Source organism: Thamnophis elegans, chromosome 2 (genome assembly GCF_009769535.1).
Source record: "Thamnophis elegans isolate rThaEle1 chromosome 2, rThaEle1.pri, whole genome shotgun sequence".
NCBI lineage: Eukaryota > Metazoa > Chordata > Lepidosauria > Squamata > Colubridae > Thamnophis > Thamnophis elegans.
The window spans coordinates 92,240,859-92,261,780 of record NC_045542.1 but is presented as its reverse complement, the minus strand read 5'-3'; the positions used below and the strand labels follow the sequence as shown (position 1 = coordinate 92,261,780).

The 20,922-nt window shown below is 36.6% G+C and overlaps 1 protein-coding gene across 5 annotated transcripts in view; it reads right to left on the bottom strand.

The window, feature by feature from the left end:
* Positions 1-431: 431 nt before the first annotated feature.
* G3BP1 (G3BP stress granule assembly factor 1) overlaps positions 432-20,922 on the bottom strand; it is a 30,811-nt gene continuing 10,320 nt past the window's right edge. Inside the window, exons 2-12 of one of the 5 annotated variants that reach the window (XM_032209522.1) lie at positions 20,146-20,259; positions 16,648-16,729; positions 13,766-13,939; positions 9,388-9,478; positions 8,760-8,853; positions 8,047-8,254; positions 7,056-7,157; positions 6,038-6,149; positions 5,501-5,626; positions 5,268-5,398; positions 432-3,735 (exon numbers count right to left, since the gene is read on the bottom strand). In XM_032209522.1, the coding sequence (XP_032065413.1) occupies positions 3,529-3,735; positions 5,268-5,398; positions 5,501-5,626; positions 6,038-6,149; positions 7,056-7,157; positions 8,047-8,254; positions 8,760-8,853; positions 9,388-9,478; positions 13,766-13,939; positions 16,648-16,729; positions 20,146-20,240 (1,422 nt within the window). In that variant the 5' untranslated portion in view covers positions 20,241-20,259 and the 3' untranslated portion in view covers positions 432-3,528. The remainder of the gene's footprint in view (positions 3,736-5,267; positions 5,399-5,500; positions 5,627-6,037; positions 6,150-7,055; positions 7,158-8,046; positions 8,255-8,759; positions 8,854-9,387; positions 9,479-13,765; positions 13,940-16,647; positions 16,730-20,145; positions 20,260-20,922) is intronic. The other 4 variants (XM_032209524.1, XM_032209523.1, XM_032209526.1 and 1 more) reach the window with 4 other exon arrangements.

Sequence of the window (20,922 nt, the reverse complement as noted above, 5' to 3'; positions counted from 1 at the left end):
TTTGTGCAAAGGCACACTTTTTTCATGAAAAAAATCACAAGGCACACCACCATTAGAAAATGTTTAAAAAAATTAACTCTGTGCCTATATTGACTATAGGCAGGTGTTTTTCCCACGGCACACCTTACACTATGTCACGGCACACTAGTGTGCCGCGGCACAGTGGTTGAAAAACACTGATCTAAAGCAAAATCAGGGAGATAACCGAAAGAGCATTGCAGAAGGAAGTAACTGCAATTATCTTCACAAAGCACTGGATAAACATCAATGTATAACAAAGAGGTTTCTAAAAATCTTCAGAATAAAGATGATTTAAATTTTAAATTCTAAGTACAATTCTGAGCTACTATTAGATGCAAGTTATTGAACTACTGGAAAGAAAACAAAAATCACATTTCATTTATTTATTCCACAGAAAATTATCATAGCAGTTCACTAAACCACATTTTATTTCAAGAGGTAAGTTCTGAAAACTCAGGATCAGTCAGTAAAAAGGGAATTTCAAGGGAAAGTAGTCCAAAGAGTCAAATAGATTCTAGAATCTTTAAAGAACAGTTAACATATAAATGCCTGCAAAATGTACTATAGTCCATGAGGCTATTGGCATAGATGCTAAAGGCGGTCTTCAAAAACTGGAAGGCTTGTTGAAACCACAAAGAATTAAATTTAGCCAAATAAATGTAAATTTAGAATGCATGCAAAAAGGTTGAGTACAATTAATCAGACCTTTAACACATCAGAAGTCACGTCAGCAACCTGGCTAGAATGATAATTAAAATATTGGATAAGGAATTACTTAAGAAGGAGATTGCAGATCAATATTTGTCTTCCTTCATTACTTACCATGTAAGGCAGATGCCTTTGCCAAAACTTGTTGGTTTCTAGTAAGGGTTATAGAAACTTCTACAAACAATAAAGAACTGAGGCGTAGGGTTGGGTTTGGCTTTTTTAGAGAAATGATAAAACAAATCCAAAGGGCAATGAAGCAATTAGTTTTGAAATATTTGGTTTTTTACAAAATGTCTCTGTGATTGTTTACAAGACAGGAAAGTAGCCAGCTCTGTTCACAAATGATCTGAAGTTAGGGCTGAGCAAAGAGTTTACAGTTGACACCAAATTTAATGCATTGGTTGGAAAAATAACTGGCAGTTCCAACAAGTTACCTCTAAATTTTAGGAATGCACACTAATATTGCCCAAATGTAAGCAAAAACTAATTGTTCACATTTAATACAGCATTAGCTGAGAGATATCGGTAGTAAACATGTCTTGTATGGGAAGCACAGTAAAAGATAAAATAATTTGTGGCTACAGGGAGAAAGACGAAACTGAATACACTGAAAACATCTCGTTCATATAGATTACAATATTATTCAAGAACAGTAAAGATGCAAAAAGGAGCAAGCAAAATGATCAAGGAAAGCACAAATACCATACAAGGAAATGTTAGAATGTGGTACTACTTGGGTGCAGAAAGCAGGAAAAGGGAGGGGGGAAGACACCAGATTTGTTTAAAATAATTCAGTATGGAGTCCTTTTAACATGTAATCTGATACATATTCATATATCACAGTATAGATCAGTGGAGAATAAAAGCCATCAGTAGCTATTAATCTAAAGGCTTTTCCTTCATCAACTGTCATAAACAGTATTCTTCTACAAGCTATTTACTAGGTAATACTTAACACTTGCTTATGGCCTTTCCAAATTTTAATTTCTCATTGCAACTGGATAGAAGTTTGCTTTTATTTATATTGCTGCCATGTGTTTAAATAATATACCAAATGCAATTTACTTAAATTAAAAGGGACATTCAAGGAACATATTTCAGTCCAGAGCAAAATGCTGTAGCATGATTCATGACAGCTACTAAATCAGCCTCTTAAGCTTAAATCTTAGTCCCCCTCCCCAATCCTCTAATTACAAATCTAAGTTTAAAACTATCAAAAGGTAATTTGTCCCCTTTATCAACCGCAGAATACCAATAACAACTGAATTCAGATGCAGCATGTCACCATGTGTCACCATCGCAATAAAATTGCAATTTTAAAAATTCTCTAGTATGGTGGTCCATGAACAATATTCAGCTGTATTCTAAATATGGTTATTACCAGCCATACTGCTTTTAAATAGGTACTGCAGTTGGTTTTCTAGAGGCCATGCACAGTGTGATGGTCTTAATATATAATGGAGAAGACTATCAGGCATTCCCTACAGCCACAATTTTATTTTCCTATTTGCCTGCAGGCAATGTTATTTTATTTTATTTTACATACATTCAGCAAAGACTGATGTTTCATAGCTTATCAAATGCCATGAATATAATCACAGTGAAAAATTGGTATTATCAGAAATTGGACTTTATCGTTTCCCCTTATTAGTTTGGCTTATTTTAAAGCCAATCTAAGTCTTAACACATAGGAACATACTTTGTAAATTGAACATGTGCATATTATAAAGATTTATGATTTAATTTCCCACAGTCATGTAATTGTGGAAGGCACTCACTTCAGAGCTAATAACAGTGTCAACACATAGCTGTGCCTCTGAAACTCCTCAAAAGCATTACACAAATATATAAGGCTATTAAAAACAAAACTGTGCAACTATAAAAACATGTGACAATGAGAAAGGGACAAAAATCTCATGAAAGATTTCAACATACTCCAAAACTGAATAAAGCAAATCTATACTTTTTTTATTTTTTTAACAATTTGCCAAGACTGGAATGAGAGATAAATAGAAGGCACAACAATTTTGTTTCGGTTTTAATACAAATACAAACTAAACATGAAAAAGTCCCTATTTCAATAAAAAAAAATTTTTTACAAGTTCAGGAAGAGTGTTTTAAAGAGTCAATTTCTAGACATTTAAAACCTATCCCACAATCCTTGTAAGTGGTAAAACAGTAGTGAGAATTCCTTTTCGTGATCATGTACCAAAAGAAAATATTCTATGAATACCCTTTATTCCACTTTTACAACGCCACAAAAAAAAAAAAAAAGGGTAACGTCGATTTCCAAACAGCAACATCTCCAGACTGGGAACGAAGAGGTCCTATGACCCCACCTCCCAAGGGGTATACGGATTTCCCTGCCCTTGAAATGTTTGTCAGGTGCTAGATTTTCCTATAGGCTCCAGAACACATGCAGGTAAAAAGGGTAATTCCACTGACTAAAGCGCACCTCATGTCAGTAAGGAAAAAGAAGAAAAGCGCCACACTTCCATTAGGAAAAATCACTGGTACCAAAAAAATATATATATATCCAGTCCATATGTCTGCAGCGAGCGAGCAAGGATTTGGTAATTCTTTCTAAAATCCAACTTTTCCTGAAATATTGTTCCACAAAGCTGGAGTCTGGGACAAGGACTAGGAAGAAAAATCACAAAACCAAACACAAACAAAATGAGCCAAAATTGTATCAAACGTAGCAGTCTATAACAGGGTAGGACCACATTCCAAGATACCCAAGGCTGAAATTCACAAATCTGCAGGAAGAAGGGTTTGTCTCCTCTCATCATCCGTTAATCACTGACGTTGCCCGATGCCCCTTCCAGTGGCAAATCCTGGTTTCTGAGACATTCCTCCACGTGGAGGGCCTCGAATCCCACCTCCCAGCCCCCCACGGGTGCCACCAGGCCCACGGGGTCTGTTGTCTCGACGATCACCCTCCCTGGCTGCTCGTGTTTTTTTCTCTTCTACATTCAAGCGCACTTCTCCTCTGAACATGATTGGCTGCAAGAGAAAAGGGGGGGGGGGGTCAAGAGACCAAAAAAAGCTATTCAGAACAGTCAACAGCAAAAGTGCAATCCAAGTCTACTAAGAAGCAAGACTGACTAGATTCACCATGATCTCTTTCTGGGGAGCATGGATGTGCAACCTAATTTATTTAATCTTTCAAAAGGCTAAAAGTTAATGCTGTGAATCCTACCACCTGTTTCAAAATAGGTATATGTTGTTTCTGGGAATTCAAACCACACCATAGTCCATGTATTTCTTTAACAAGTTGGGATTACTTATGAAACTCCTATGCAAAGCCATAAGAACACTGAATGCTCCCCTGCCCATCTGATTGGTCCCATTTCAACATACAATAGAGTGTTGTTGTTGAGACAAGGGCTATTATATTTCCTATTCTGTCCTTCAGGGCTTCCTGAAAATCCAAGAGAACAAATTTGTATGTGGGGTCCAAGCAATTCGGCTATCCACAATTATTCATTAAAGTGGTGAACTATCCTCACATTTACTATTATGATTTCAAAAAGTACCAAAGTATCCTAATATATGTTGTTGTATTTGTGCTGATAAATAAACAAAGTGAGACTAGTATAGATCTATTTCAAGCTATTTAGCTCTCATCAGCTAGCCATACCCTTACTGGGATTTGAACCTGGGCTATATTACATGCTAACTAGGCAGAGATCTTAGCCATTAGGCCACAGGCTCTTATCCGTTATCAGCGAAGCCAGGGTGAAAGGTATCTATTAGATTTTTTTTTTATAAATATTTTTATATATATATATATATGATATATGATATATATCCTTCAGAATAACTAGAGCTGTGACGGCGAACTTATGGCACACATGCCATAGATGTGGCAGAGCCATATCTGAAGACACATGAGGCATTGCCCTATGTCAGCTCCAGCGTGCATGCCCACACTGGCCAGCTGATTTTCGGTCTTCTGGAAGATGTGGGGAGGCCATTTTCACCCTCCCCAGGCTTCAGGAGGCTTTCCTGAAGCCTGAGCAGAGCAAAAAACAGCCCAACGGGCCCACCTGAAGTTCAGAAACCGGCCATTTCCGGCTTCCGGAGGGTGTCCAGGTTGACGGGAAGAGGCATTTTTGCCATCTCCAGACTCCAAAGATACAATGTCCACCCGGGGGGGGGGGAGAACGGAGGAGGTCACACGTACATGTGCAGGTGGGCACAATGCAGGGGGGGGGGGGGATTCTTGTGCGCTTTTGGCACCCAAAGGAAAAAAGGTTTGCCATCACTGAACTAGAATGAAATTGACATTTATTTAACAATTATTTTAAATGACTATCGCAAATTAATGTAGTAATAATCTAACAACGGTAGCTATGTACCACTCTTATTAATACCATTTTAGCAAACGTCTGCCAACATAAAAGCAGAAGCATTCCGGTGATTAGTTTTTGTTTTTAATACAAATATTTTGTTTTATTTCAAAAGGACAGATATTTAACAAATTTCAATATGGCCAGATCACTTAAAAGTTTATTAATTTAAATTTAATGTACCCTATTGCCAAGGATCTTCTGAACTGGTTCTGGATCATCAAATACCACAAATCCAAAGTTAGGCAGTTTTCCTCCACTGTTGATACGCAGTTCTACAACATTTCCATAGCCTGCAAGAGAGTTTGCAAGTTCTTTGATCATACATTAGACTGTTCTGTGAAAATAAGCATGTACTTTTAAACCGCCACCAATAGCAAGCTCCAACCAATAGAAAAGCAATGTTCACAGCTTACTTTGAAAGAAGTCCTTTAGTTCCGATTTATCAACGTCATGAGGAAGGTTCCCAACAAAGAGCTGGTGACTGTCAGGGTACCTCACAATCCGTCTGGTTTCCATGTCACCCTGTTCTCCTTCCCGTACTTAAATAAATAAGTTAATTGTGGTGTAAGAATATAATGATATTAAAGAAAATGAAACAGCGTCTACCTTAATCTTTGTTTACAGTAAATCTGAAGTCATTAATTACACAAATGAAATTACAAACAGGATGCAACAATTGATCCACTTATTCCTATTTAAGAGGCTTCATTGTTAACATGTAAGTGCCATCTTATCAGTCTTCAAAGTAGAATAAAGTGTCTACATAGAATTAATTTGTTCTCATATTCTTTCCCAACTCTTTAAGAAATATTTTTGCATTTTTTAACCTGAGCACAGGAGTTGGGATGTTTTAATAATTTTATTCAATACTGAACTCCCTTTTAAAAACTATACAGTATCACCACCATACAATTCTTCTATACACCAAATACAGAATTTAGTTTTCTTACTTGTTCTAGGGCCTCTTTGTAGCGGGATGTTTGTCCGTTGCTCTCTCACCCTCTGGTCCCGCTGAGGTCTCTGTGGTGGAGTTTGGGATTCAGGCTTAGATTCAGGACGGGGCTGCAAAATGTATCAGCATAAAATGAGAGCGTACAGAAGACAAGAAAAATTAAAATGTATTCTAACTGTAATCATTAGGAACCAGTGGAAAAAAGGGAAAACAAGCTTCAAAGATAGAATGGAGAAAACTAAGCTCTTTCTTTCATTTAACACACTTGCCATTGAAGCCTACAGTAGCGCTGATAACAAATGCTTCCTTTCCACAATATTTTTCATCCATTTCTGATCAGAATAGACAGTTGCATTTAATCTTTAATGTGGCAGTGTCTCCTCAAAATCATGGGGGGGGGGGGGGGGTGTTGAAGAAGAATAGAAAACAAGTGCAAATGATATGTCTAGAAGACAATTATATAATTAGAAGCAAAGCCCTCTAGAGCCTAGTGTTTTTAACTAAAAAAAAAATCCCCATTCTTCTTAATCAAATTTTCTCCTGAGAAATTTTAGAAACAGGCTAATGTTATTGGGAGTTGGGAGAACCAATAAAATGGATGTGAAATATATTACTGCTTCCTTTTCTTTTAATACTGTGTTTCAAGTACAGGCAATCCCCGAGTTAAGAACATCCAACCTACAGATAACTTGTGCAGGCTGCCTACGACTAAAAATGGCATATGGCACTCTCCTTACCAATGAATTGCTGAAGTTGTGCAATTTTTCATGAACCGCTGAAGCTGCATATTTTTAATATACAGCCTATTTTCAGTGGTTTTCAGCATTCATGAAAACACTGCGCAGCTTCAGCAGTTTGCTGGTTTAAGGAAGGAAAGTGCCATTTGCCACTTACGCTGAACATTCCACAAACAACAACTAATGCTAAAAATTCAAATTAATTGTAAATTCATGGCATCTATAGATTGCACTAAACTTGTTGATTACTCTGGCATGAATTTGGTGGGTGGTTCTTACCTGTGATGTAGGCAATTTGACAACATGGGGTGGTATGCCTGATACTGGAACTGCTCCACTGGGTGGTAAATTCTTACTTGTCACAGATGCCCATGAAGATGTCTGGAAGAAAAAAAGTTTTATTAACAATACTGTACAAAATACCTACAAGGTACCTTCAAGGCTGCCCCGCTCAACTTCTACCTTTTTCAATTCCACTGGTGCAGAGACTCATTTACATGACAAGTATATACTCAGTATTTAATATTTGTCACCATTTAAAATTTTCCTTCAAATTATCTCAGCAGTTAAGAATAAAACTTTAAAATAATTGGTTCTAAGTACTGGCAATTAATGAAAACAAAGATGATTAATGTTGACTACTAAAGTCACTTTCAATGCTTTGTTACTGCATAGATAAACCATAAATAGGAAGATTTATACACATTTGGTTCTTATACAACATTTAAATGCAAATACTGATGGTTACGTCTGAGTTCCTTTCCACCATGGAGTGCTTTCCTTCAGAGGAATTACTACATTTAAGAAAGGCACGATACATTACAGAGTTCTGTGTTGTATAACCATAATCTCTTATGTTCAAATAGGACTTAGATAAAGCTCATTATCACACTATAGGTCATAGTAAAGGACTTCAAGTAGCTGTTACAAATTTCCTCAACCACTGGTTGGTTGCCAGAAATATAGTATATTTGCCACTGGATGTCTATGGAAATATTGTCATTTTGTCAATAAGCTATAAGTGAAACATCTTATAACCATGTAGGAAAAAAATGTGAGGATTTTGGTAGTGCTTTAAGTTCACACTATTTTAAGGATATTATCAGATTGGGTGATACAATAACATTAAAAATAGATTTTAACAGTAATTAACTTAGTGATGCAACGTTAAGGAATTAAAAAGTCAGAAAAATTAGCAGAATTCTGTTGCAAATGAACATTTAAAAAAAATAACACATTTATGGAAGAACAGAGAAATTTCTTGTATTACTCTAGAGTCTTCTTGAACAACAGGTGTTGGATCGGTAGGAACCGGGGAAGGACTCTTCTCAATAGCTTCCTCAGGAGCTGCTTCCTCTATCACTAGTTCAGGCTTTTCTTCTTGAACTTCTACTTCAGGCTCTTGTTCAGCCTCAGCTTCTGGTTCCGGTTCCGGTTCTACAACTGATTCTTCTAGCTGCTCCTCCAAATCATTGCTGCTGATGAAAGATCTTTTCATTATAGTTAGCAATGTGTCTACACAGTTCAATAACAGAATCTTTACTGTTTCTAAACCCTACATTGTGGGGTATTTATAAAATGTTCAGTTATTTATAAAATATCCACTATAATAATTTAATTCAATTCTATATTGACACGCAAAAATGTTTTCTTGGATGAAATCAGTAATATTTCCATCATTTTTAAAAAATCATTCAATTTCTTTTCTTGAACTACACATGGAAACTATGGCTTCCAAATACATTATTTCTAAAAATAAAAATAACTGATAGGTGTTTACATATTCTAAGAAAAAGATTGCCAATTACTGCTGAATGCTGAAAATTTGATTTTAGAATAATGGACCTTCTGTTATCTATCAGCAGAGGTATGAGTGGCGACTTTTAAACGAAAGTGAGATAAGACTGGATTTTACGAGAATTGGACTTTTATTTCAGCTAGAGCAAGAAAAGACAGGGTAACTGGAGTGTCGGGTTGACTCACCTGACAGACTGTTCATAGTAAGCTGCTGAATCATCAGCAACTGCCTCTGGAGTCTGTTGCCTTTCCTCAGGTTCTTCTGCCTCTTCCTCTGATTCTGGGAAGGGAGGGGAAAAAACGTACAAATTAAAAGGACAGCTCATAATATTCATTCAATTTTTCATGGCTTACTAAATATATGTACATTTTAGATATATACATTTTTGTATACGTATTTTTCAAATTGATAATAACATGGCCAGATGCACACATGGGAAAGAGGTTTTTGGGTTACTTTGGTTTCCATCCAAAAGCAAAATCCTGATAAAGTATAGACTTTCAGGGTTCTAGTATTAGATCTCACAAGTTCTGGGTAGAATTTTATAGAGACATCAAGGGATTCCCAGGGCTGTAAACTAAACTAAAATCACCAGAAGGTTAACAGTGACCACTTGTATAATGCTATCATGTAAACAGCATGGACAGGTTCACCAAATCATTAGGACGTGAAAGAAGTCTTACTTTATTATTATTCAAAGGCATCTTTCAATTATGCAGGCAAGTCATGTTTTGGCCATTTCACTATTTAGAGGAGTTATTAACAAAAAATCACAAAAAGACATAAACACAAAATTAAGATTATGGAATTTACCCTCTGGAGGTTCAGCATTCAAGTCACCAAAAACTTCATCCTGGTAGCGAAATATGTCATTATGGACATAAAACTTGTTTGCAACTGATCCCTGTAGACAATACAATGTGAAAAATGAAATTAATCAGCTCGATCATATATATTTGGTTTCATTCTGTCATCCCGAAAGTCATTTTCAGGTAATCCTAGATTTAGAACAGTTTGTATAGTGACCATTCAAAGTTACAACGGCACTGAAAAATGTGACCTATGACCATTTTTCATAGTTATGAATCTTTGCAGCATCTCTAAGATCACGTGATCAAAATTCAGACACTTGGCAACTGGTTCATTCTTATGACCGGTGCGGTGTCCCAAGGTCACGTGATCATTTTTTGTAATCTTCTAACAAGCAAAGTCAATGGGGAAGGCCAAATTCATTTAGCCAACTGATTACTAATTTATCAATTGTAGCAAGAACATTTGTAAAATGGGGCAAAACTCACTTAAAATGTCTCACTTAACAACAGAAATGTTGGGTCCAATTGGGGTTGTACGTTGAGGACTACTTGTACTGGAATGTCAGTCCAAAACAGTTTTACCTATATGTGCTATTCAGAAAATACAAGACAAGACTTGCACTGCTAACTTAACTATTAATTTCTGAACTCTCTGAATCACTTTAAGCAAAATACAATAGATCTCAATGATTAAAAGACAAGATTGAATTTTCTTAATTTTAGTGATAGACACTCTACTATTTAGTATTGTAGTTCAATAGCATTATGCTAAATAAAACAATGATTTCTGAACTTGGCCCATGAAGAATGACGTGGAAATCCTCTTTTAAAGATCAGATAGTGCTAATCTATTTGTCATAGAGATAAGAAATGTCTGTTTTCTTAAAATTTAATTCCTATAAAACTTTATATTCTTTCAATTCAGTATTATGATATATTAGCTGGTATTTTATATAATATTTTGTTAGACAGCATTTCTGCAAGAAAAGCCAGGAGCATATCTTTTGCATGCCCCCACTTTCCTGGAAATCCTTGGTTTAAACTTTAACTGATACCAGAGAAGTTACATTATTTCAACTATTCATCATGGTATTACAAATAGTAAGCATCTAAATATTTAAATTTAAAACTCCATCAGAAAGTGGAGTAATAGTCCTGCTTAGAGAAATCATAAATAAGGAGTCCAAAAGAGAACTAGATTGGCAGTTGTTCTCTTGCTTTTACTAAGAGGTGCTGATTCCTATTTTCTACTCACATTTTTTTTTTAAAGTCATTTAGAGACTTCATTCATTATTTTAATAATGAACACTGGCAAAATACTTTCCCAAGAATTATGACAACAAAGTAAAGCTCAAAATCATTATCAATTTGAAATATATTGCTGCAATATATACATTAAACTGGGAAAAGAAAGAGTTGAAACATAACATTTTATGTATCATAAATGCATAGTCTGAAACTTCATTGTTGGAATGTCTAAGCATTAGCGATTGGTGATTTTGATTATAAATTTTGTAAATTCTTAAGTTGATTGATGTTCTGTTGCTATTTTGAGATTCTTTTCAAAAGGTAGTTGCACATATACTGTATGTATCTATCCAAGTTGTTTGCATAGGATATCGTGCCTTGTTTTCACTTTACCTTTTGTAAGCAACAAAGACTTATTTACATGGCTACATCACCTTGTAAAGCCTAGAAGGGTGGAGTTAACCCAGGGCAACAGCCTATAGTTGGAGAAAGTGTGTACTATAATAAAGCATTATGTATAGTTATCATCTATGTTGTGGTATGTCCAGCCCTTGGAAAAGAAAGACCCTCCCAGAAACCTTAGGCTTTTGGAGAAAAACCATATAAATGCGATTAAATCTGGACAAGCATCACAGGGGGAAAAATTATAAGCCAGAAAAAAATTACAAACAAAAATCTTATCTTTACTATGGTGAACATGCTTTTTATCTCTTTTGATAATAGTGATATGTTTGCCTTGCTAGATAGGAAGACTGACTTTAGCCACATACACCAGTACCGTAGTCAGTCAAAATATTCCTCATATGTCAGCTAGATAGTACGTTTTTTGTGTACTAACGACTAAAGTTTGGAGCTGGAAAGGAAAGATAACTTGGTTTGATTTACAGAAACAGATTACACATGATAAGAAATTAAGGATAAAAACCGAAGAACAAGCTGCCAAGTACTACCTTTGGATTTATAGGACAGCACTAAAATGGAAACATCTTGAGTGGACCAGGACATATTTGGTTGATGAATATGAGCAACTGTATGTCAGGTAGCAATTCAGTCCCTAAATGTTATTTAGAATGGTGTGAATGCTTTTTTCCCCCTGACATATGGACAAAATGTGAACAAACTATCTGGTAGCACAGAAAGCTATATGGGGCATAGACACAATTATTATTAGTAACCTAACATATTCTTTCCTTCTCTTCCTAAAAACTGTTGGGAAAGGTTCATAATGGGAATAGGAATTAACATTTACGGGGCATCTGTCAACAAGCAGAGCCTTAAGAAAGATTCCATGTTTAAAAAAACAAGTAAATAATAAAAAATGAACTAAGAAATAAAGAAAAATGTGTAAAAACCAGGAAAGAGCTAGGAAAAAGCAGATCAAAATGAAGGCGATGTGACCTTGTGAAGCAGAGTTGAGATTACATGTATGAATATGAATATACAGATTTAACAATAAATGAATAGGCTTAAATATACATTAGGAAGCATGAATTGGTGTCAAAGTAATTATTCTTGGTGTCTATGAAAATAAGAATTTCTAAGTTAGTGACAATATTGTTTTTCCTTAGTGAATAGTAAGAAATTCTTTTGCTATAGACACAGTTTAAGCATAAGTCTATTTGTGCATTCACATGGCATGTGAAGGAATTTGAATCTAAAAGCATAGTTGGCTTTTTGTGATGAAACACTGAGAATTAGTGAAAAACAGAAAAGCTATGGAAGGTTCCAAATGTGAGACATATTTTGTAGTGTGCCAGGAATAATCTTGAAAAACTTGAACATGGAAAAAAATGAAGTTAAAAAAGAAACAAAGTAAACGAAAGAAGACTAGAGGAAGAGTTAATATGAGTGTTACATGAAAAAAGTATTAGATGACAGATTTATCTCCCAACAAAATTGGAGTAGGCTAAAGGAAAAAAGATGTGTGGAAGCTATTTGGAAGACCAAAACTAATTATATTTCAGAGTGCTATAGAAGTATAGGAAGTTTCATAACAATGGGAAATACAAAAAGGATGTTTTGTGGAATAAAGTTTTGTGAAAGTTTGTGGATGAATTAAAATGCATAAAAAAATTCCTGCAAGAAATAATAGTGCATTAAAAGGGGGCGGGGGTATCTAGTTAGATGATGTTAACTAAAATGTTAAAATATGGGTGACCTATGTTCATGAAGTAAGTGAACATCTTTATGTTAAGTGCAAATAGTTCACCTACACCTGACGATGCAAAGAATGTTGCCACTAAAATCACCAGCTTCCCGGTAATGGAACTTTAAAGGTAAAGGAACTTTTTCCTGATAGTAGATAAAAACTGAGCTTTCCAAGAAGGTTATATGCAATTCAATTCTTTGAGGAACTACACCTAGTATTTGGGGGACTTGGCATGCAAGATGGATGAGTCAGATATGTGGAACTGGCATGTAAAGAAGGATGGGGAAGGTGTATCAGAATAGTGAGCAAAGTAACTCCAGTAGTCTTTGGAGCTTAGAAGTATAGTGATTCTGATCTAAAATATGGCAAAAGGAACTGGCTGGACAATTTCTTTCTCACTTTGACTCCAGTTGCAAATTGCAACCAGACAACCCCGAATGACAAGATTGGAATAAGGGTATGTGATATTCCTTTGTTTCATGTGTTTCTGAATAAAAAGGGTAACTACAAGTTGTAAATGCACATTCAAAGTAAGAACAGATGAATTTAAATATCTTGAGAGAACGTTTCTTAAAGATAAGAAAACAGAAATTTTAAGACTTCCAAATGCCACCAATAGTATTCTGTTTCAAAAAATGACTGTTTGGAAAAAAAATTGAAATGGGTATCAAGTGCAAAACACATCTATAAAGAATATCTAAATAAAAAGAGAATATTATAAATTTTAGAATTCAATGAATTGGTAAAATATTCAGAGAGAGGCATTAGAAATATAAAGAATAGGCAATATGTGGATATTGCAAACGATGCAAAAAATGTCCTGGCAACAATGTAGGGTTTTGTTTTGTTTTTAGAGGGTAAAAGCCAGATAATGAGATTTCTTATCTAGAACTTGAGGTTTTTAACGAAGGAAAAAGTCTTACAACAACCCAGCAATATCTAAAATACAAAAATATAGACAAGTATTTCCCTGGATACATACCTCAGGGGCAAGGACAAAAGTTTGCATGAATCTCCGCATTGGCTGAGTGTTATTAGACAGCTCACCCATGACCTGTACAACAACACCATCGTTAATAGTGGCATGAGCATCCACGTGGCGGATCTTTGTACGGCAATCCTTAAAATTCAGTGACAGCACTTTCTTGTGGATATCCTAAAGAATAAAATGGAGACAATGAAAAATACATTGGAATGATTTAAAAAAAGATTCTCAGAAATGAAAATAGGGATGTGTACATAACAGAATCCAAATCCAAAACAAATCATTGAGTTCTGGAAGTTCTCATGATCCATTTAGAATGGCAGAAGCCCGGTAGAAAAAATGCAGTTTTTCCAGGTTTCACATGAAATAAAATCAACAGACATCTGAGAGAGCACTAAACCAAAAATAAAAAAAAAACTAGATCACTCTCTCTCTCTCTTCTTATCCTACACATTTCTCCAGCATCTTCTGCTGTCTCCCCACCTCAGACATCACTACTTGTGCCTGTCCTGGGTGCCTATTCTTTAATGTAATGATCTCTGCACTAAGAAATAAGCTTCCAGCACCTTCACTACTTCTCTCTCCTTCTTTCAACCACTGGCAAGAATTACATAGTTTTCAAGGAAGACTCTAAGCTTTGCCTTTTTCCTGCTCTTATCCCCTCCCAACCACTTCTGCCATAGTGTGGACTGAAGTAAACTGAACAGAAGGTTTTATCCATTTTAGGTTCAAGTATGAGCATACTTTTTTTAAAGGAAGAAACCCAATTTATTCCTTTGTTAACCGGATACACACACACACACACACACGTGTGTGTGTGTGTGTGCGCGCGCACACGCGCACACATGTATGCAGGTCTTTTTGTATTTGGGTCTTTTCCTGTGTAAGATTGAGATTGTCTTGACAATGTTTCGGCGAGGTCTCACTCGCCATCTTCAGGCTGGGTTTTGGGCTTCATGTTTGTGTGAGTAAAGCATGGTCGGAGCTGCCGTCTTTCTATAAACCTTGGTGGGGGGGGGGGTGGAGTGCTGGCTTTGTTTCAGTAAGTTGATTAATTGGCTGTGTGGTTGTATCATGTTAGATTGTGGCTGATTGGTGCTGGCTGTGTGTCCATTGTTGGTTTGTGTTGTAACGGCCTGGGTGGTGGGTTTGTTGACTAGGGCTGGTTTCCAGATGTCTGGTAGGCAGGAAGTATCGTCACGTTTATTCATGTTGTGGGGATGTTTCTCTATTTCTATAGCTTCCATGATTATTCTCTTGTTGAAGTGTTCAGTTTTGGAGATTAATTTGGTTCCTTCAAAATTAATTTCATGTCCTGTAGCTTTAAGGTGCTGGAAAAGGGAGGAAATTTTTTTCTTTTTTTCTTACTGCGTTCTTGTGTTCTGCCATGCGTGCATTTATTCTCCTATTAGTTTGTCCTATGTATGTTGCAGGGCAGATTTTGCATGGTATTTCGTAGACTCCTTGGTTTTCTAGCTGGTTTTTGTCTTTGAGTTTCTTAAGATGTTGGCTATTTTTTTGGTCACTGTTGAAAGCTGTCTTGATATTGTGTTTGTGGAGAATGTTGCTGATTTTATCTGTGGTGCCTTTGATGTAAGGGAGGAGGGTGATGGTGTTGTCCTGTTCTGTGACTCGGTTCTTGGGGGGAGTCTCCCTTTGGATGGTAATTGTTTTTCTTTGGAATCTGTTGGAGAGTAATATGTTTGTGTCAGTGTGTAGTTCAGTTTTCAGGTGGTCTTTGTCGGCTAGGCATGTGGTTCTGGACAGAGCTGACTTGTACAGGGTGGTTATGGGATTGTGCATTTAAGTAGCAGTTGGTGTGTTTTTTTTCTGGTAGATGGTGTGTCCTAGGGAGCCATTGGGTTTTTTGTAGATTATAGGACGTCAAGAAAGGGAAGTTGGTTGTTTGCTGCTATTTCCATAGTAAATTATATTTTGGGGTGTAGGCTGTTGAGATGTGTGAAGAAGTTGTCCAGCTTTTCTTTCCCGTGTGGCCAAATCATGAAAGTGTCATCAACATATCTATGCCAGAGTTTGGGTTTGTGTTCAGATTTATCTAAGGCGTTAGTTTCAAAATGTTCCATGTATAAGTTTGCGATGACGGGTGAGAGGGGTGATCCCATGGGTGATCCTTCTATCTGTTTGTATCTTTGTCCATTATGGATGAAGTATGTGTTGGTTAGGCAGTGGTTGGTCAGGCCCAGGATGTGTTTAGGGGGGTTGTGTTTGTTCTGGATAGCTGTCAAGGCTTCTTTTATAGGCACTTGGGTGAAGAGGGATATGACATCGAAGCTCATGAGTGGGTCGCTGGGTTGTAGGTTTTGTTTCTTTATTGTTTCTATGAAGTGGAGTGAGTTTTGTACGTTATGTACCTACACCCGTGAAAATCTATGAAATAATCTTGCGTGGGAAAAGATCCGAATACAAGACCAGCATAACTACACCCGTGAAAATCTACAAAAGCAAATATCTATATCTATATCTATCTATCTCCATCTACACACACACACACAAACATACATACATACATACATACATACATACATATATATATATATTTGATTAAGCTTTCCTATTTAAATTAGATATCTGTCACTATATTCAATTCATTCTCTACAGCAAGGTAAAATATAACCAAGTCCCTGAAAAGTATACAGTATCTAATTAAGGTAACATACCAAAAACAAAGAGACACTCAGAGACTATGCTGATGTTTAAAGCCCAAGAATGTAGCATAGTATATATCATCTTATTGTTGGCTGGCACAGTCAAACAGGAAGTCCTGATCACAACATTCCAGTCTAAAAATCAATTTCCAAGTTTGAACCTGCTATTTTTTTTAAAAAAAAATCTTACATAATGACTTTGTAAATGCTTACAGATTGTCCGTGAACGGCATCCGCTGGTTTTCCATTGGAATCCAAGCCACCATGAACATATGAAGAATTCTTTCCATAAAATCTGTGAGACAACAATTTATAAACACTGTATTTACAATTTCAATCTACCAGGTGCATTTTCATAACATTTTATCTATTGGCATTAAGCAAGAGATATAAGCTCTTGTTTAATTTGGATCTATGGATAAACAACACTTTACCAAATTGAAAGCAGAAGGAATTTTGATATTATTTCAGGCTTGTCACAATAAAATACAAACATTTAAAAAATTAAAGACTGAAAAATTCCATCAACTCTTGCAAAGCTATTAGAAAATACAGGTTGTTTGTGGGAATTGTAGTTGGAAATAATATAACTGATTAGTTTAGGCTTGTTTCCTGGTTTTTAGTTACGCATTATTTGCAAGCTCTTGTATCTTACTTACAAGAGATACTCTTGTATCTCTTGTATGTTATAATGAATTCATGTAATTAAGAGGCACTAGAACCCACCATTCTTTTTTTAAATACAACAGCTACTTGCAATCTAAACAAAAGCATTGGCACAAAACAACATTGTTTATTTTCTTTTGGCTTGTGTCAAGGACATAAAGTCGAATTCTGAGCCAAAATCTGTACTTTAATCTTGCTGAAATCAGGCGGGAGGGGGGGGTTGTATAGTGCCCATATGGTGATTAATTTAAAATAAATAAATACATGCATACATATTTCATAGGAAGGAAGGGAAATCTTCAGAACGAGAAAGTCCCTAATTGATATAAATTGGGGTTTGCTTTGTTTGCCCTGTTAATATGTTGGCTATGTGCCTCAACATTTATTTAAAGAAGTGAGGAGAAAAAAACCAGGGACAGAGTCTAATTTTAATTAACTGATTTTCCATCAAGCAAGAGCAGCATTACATTTCTCTCATTTTTTTCAAATAGGAAATTATCCTGATAGTTTCAAAAAATATTTTAAAATATACAATTAGGTCAATTGAATAGCATGGCTGACATTTCACCTATTTTGTGACTGAAATAAAAATGAAGAAAGGGACTTGTTCAAATTCCCATTGTTTCATACTGTCTGAATACTTACATCACATTTGAGATTTGAGTTTTGTTCTCAAAGACCCATGATGGAGAACCTGTGGCACGCAGAGCCATTTTCGCCTTCCCCGGCTTTAGGAAAGTCTCTGAAGGCTAGGAACATTGGGACCTCCGCAGCCTCCAAAGGCTTTTCTGAAGCCTGGGGAGGACAAAAACAGCCTCCTCTGACCCCCGGAGTCCGGAAACAGATCGTTTCTGAACTTCCAGTTGGACCACTGGGGCTGTTTTTCGCCCTTCCCAGCCTCCGGAGGCTTTCCTGAAGCCTGGAGAGGGCGAAAAATGGTCCCAATGGGCCAACCAGAAGTTTGGAAATAATTCGTTTCCGGCTTCCATTTTTGCCCTCCTCAGGCTTCAGGAAAGCCTCCAGAGCCTGGGGAGGGGTCACGTGTGCATGAACAGGGTGGTCGTACGTTCATGCGCAGGTTGGCAAGGAGATTTGAATGAGCACGGACGTGCAACCCCTCCCCAGGCTCCGGAGAAATGAAAATAGGGATGTGTACATAACAGAATCCAAATCCAAAACAAATCATTGAGTTCTGAAAGTTCTCACGATCCATTTAGATTGGCAGAAGCCCGGTGGAAAAAAGCTGAGGGGAATTTTAGAATATGGAGTTTTTTAAAAAAGGCATCTTACTTCACAGAACAGTACCTCTAAATACAATGTAATCTTTCCTAATAGAAGCGATACAGACCATCTTTTACTTCTGACCATTCAGAATCACAATTTTGAACAAAGGGATTTATGACCTATGCCCAAAGTTACAATTGTTGCCGTGATCAAAATTTGAGGATTTGCCCTGCCTACACTTACGAATGCAGGGGAGCCTGCAACTTTCCCCCACTCACCCAATTTTGTCCCATCTATGTTCTTTTCTCCGCTACCCTACCTTGCAGGACAGCAAGTTAACCCAAAAGTGTGTGGCTCACCTACCGTATTTTTGGAGTATAATATGCTCCGAAGTATAAGACGGACCTAGCTTTTGGGGAGGGGAGGGAAAGTCTGACTTCTGCCTCCCAGCAATTTGCCTCCTTGCAGCAAACAGCACAAATGATATACACTGTTTGTAGTGTTACATTTCAAACTATACTTATACCGATGCTGTTAAAATTGATATGGCTTTCTGCTATTTAAAATAAGATACAATAGAATTGGGATTCTTCAGATCAAGCATTTATTTTTAAAAGTTTCTTCATTTTATTAAGTTTTCTAGAATAATAAGTCTTTAAAAAAAATAAGTCAAATAATTTGAACATTCTATAGGCATTTATAGTTATTGACTTACCTTCTTGCAGCAAACAGCAGCCTGTTTCAGTTTAGCCTGATTAGAAGGAAAAAAAATCTGCCTCTGCCTCCCAGCAATCTGCCTTGATGCAGCAAACATCAACTTTCAATTTCAGCAGGGGCCTCCCGATGATCAGCTGTTTCAGGCTGCAAGGATTGCTGTAGCCTATTGCCACTTCCACAAGCCCCATTTACCTGTTTGCTGCAAGGAGGTAAATTGCTGAGAGGCAAAGGCCAAAGGGTGGGCGCCGGTGGATGGGCGGAGCTACATTTGGTGTGTAAAATGCACCCCAATTTCACCCTCTTTTAGAAGGAAAAAGGTGCGTCTTATACAGTAGCTATCTTCTGTCCTAGTTCTTCACCAAACTTTTGCAGCCAGCTGCAGTGGCTAAAGCAGAAGTGCTTCATTCCCTTTGCTACCTCCTTTTCATATCATTTTTATTGCTCACCTGCCTCCTTTTTGGACCCAGCTTCTCCTGCAGCCATTTGCTACACATGGCTAAAGCCAGGAATAGTTCAGGAAAGCTTTTTGTTGCTTGTCTGCCTCCCTTTAGCTGAATGCCAGGCCTCCTAGGACTTTCCCATCCCTCCTTATCTGGGACTAATCTGCTTAATACCCATGATACAATCTTAATGATCACAACCAGCAATTCTCTTTTAATGACCATAATCAGAAGTGCCAGGACTATGGTCTTTGAGCAAAGCAGCCACATGGTGTCTCACTTAATGATTGCTTTACTCAACAACAACCATTTTGACCACAATTGTGGCTATAAGACTAGGATTAACTGTAGTAGAAAGGAGTGGGGCAATTCATGTTCCCTTTAAAATCTGCATCAAAGAATTACCAACTTCGTTATTTGAAAGTGGCACAGAAAAAGTATGTATGTAAGATATCTTCTTGCATAATGTCAAATTTTAATGGGTGGTTGATGTACTTTAATGTAGCAAGCAAATTACTAAAAGTAATTTAGTAGAAGTAAAAGTAAGAAGCTGGTGTAAGAAAAAGGAATGAAGCACAAGGTTTATGACATATGCAAATATTAAACAGAAGAACAGGTTAATTTATTGTTAGAAAAGGTTTCAAAGATAAGTTGAAAACCATACCTGTGCAGATAGTCTGGTGCTTGATTCAGCAGAGTATAATACTGTCTCACAAATTCCCGCCCAACCAGCAGGGGACTTGGCTTCTCCATCACCATTTCTTTGGTCAACTGAAAACTGAAGGTCAAAATCTTCATAAAAATTTGAACACATCTAAAGTCTTGCAAGTCTAAAGTCTTGGCTAAGTTAATGTATTATTTATTTCATATTTTATTAAATTATCCTAAACCTCAAGCACTATTCAGTCAGGCATATAAAAGAATTTGATTTTCTTCTGCCCAGGCACTCATTAGGATCCTTAAGCACATGAGAAAGCTCAATCTATATACTGGTTTTGCACATTCAGCCCAAAATATAGGAGCTATGTCTAGCTTCCAGAAAGATTTCATATGAAAGGAAAAAAATATCAATTATTCAGATTCTTCCAATACACTCAAGAGAATAAGCATGAAAGTGACAAATGGTCTCATTTTGCCTCATCCTGAGAGAAGCAATAACAGATCAATTCTTAATCAATCTCTTTTCTTCTGGAAAAGTCCAGCAAAATACTTTCTTCTCCCTTCTGTGCATCACACAAAATAGGACTCTTTGAAAAGATCTGAATAGATGCTTCATTTTATCAACATTTTTATCAAAATTATCTTGCCTAGGTAGTGAAACAGTGCCATCTATCAGAGAGCTGACCACTTTGCTAGCCTTTACTATTTTCTACAGCTATATGTGCAGGACTCTTTACCCAACAACATGCCTTTAGCTGTTATCATGAATTCTGGAGGAGAG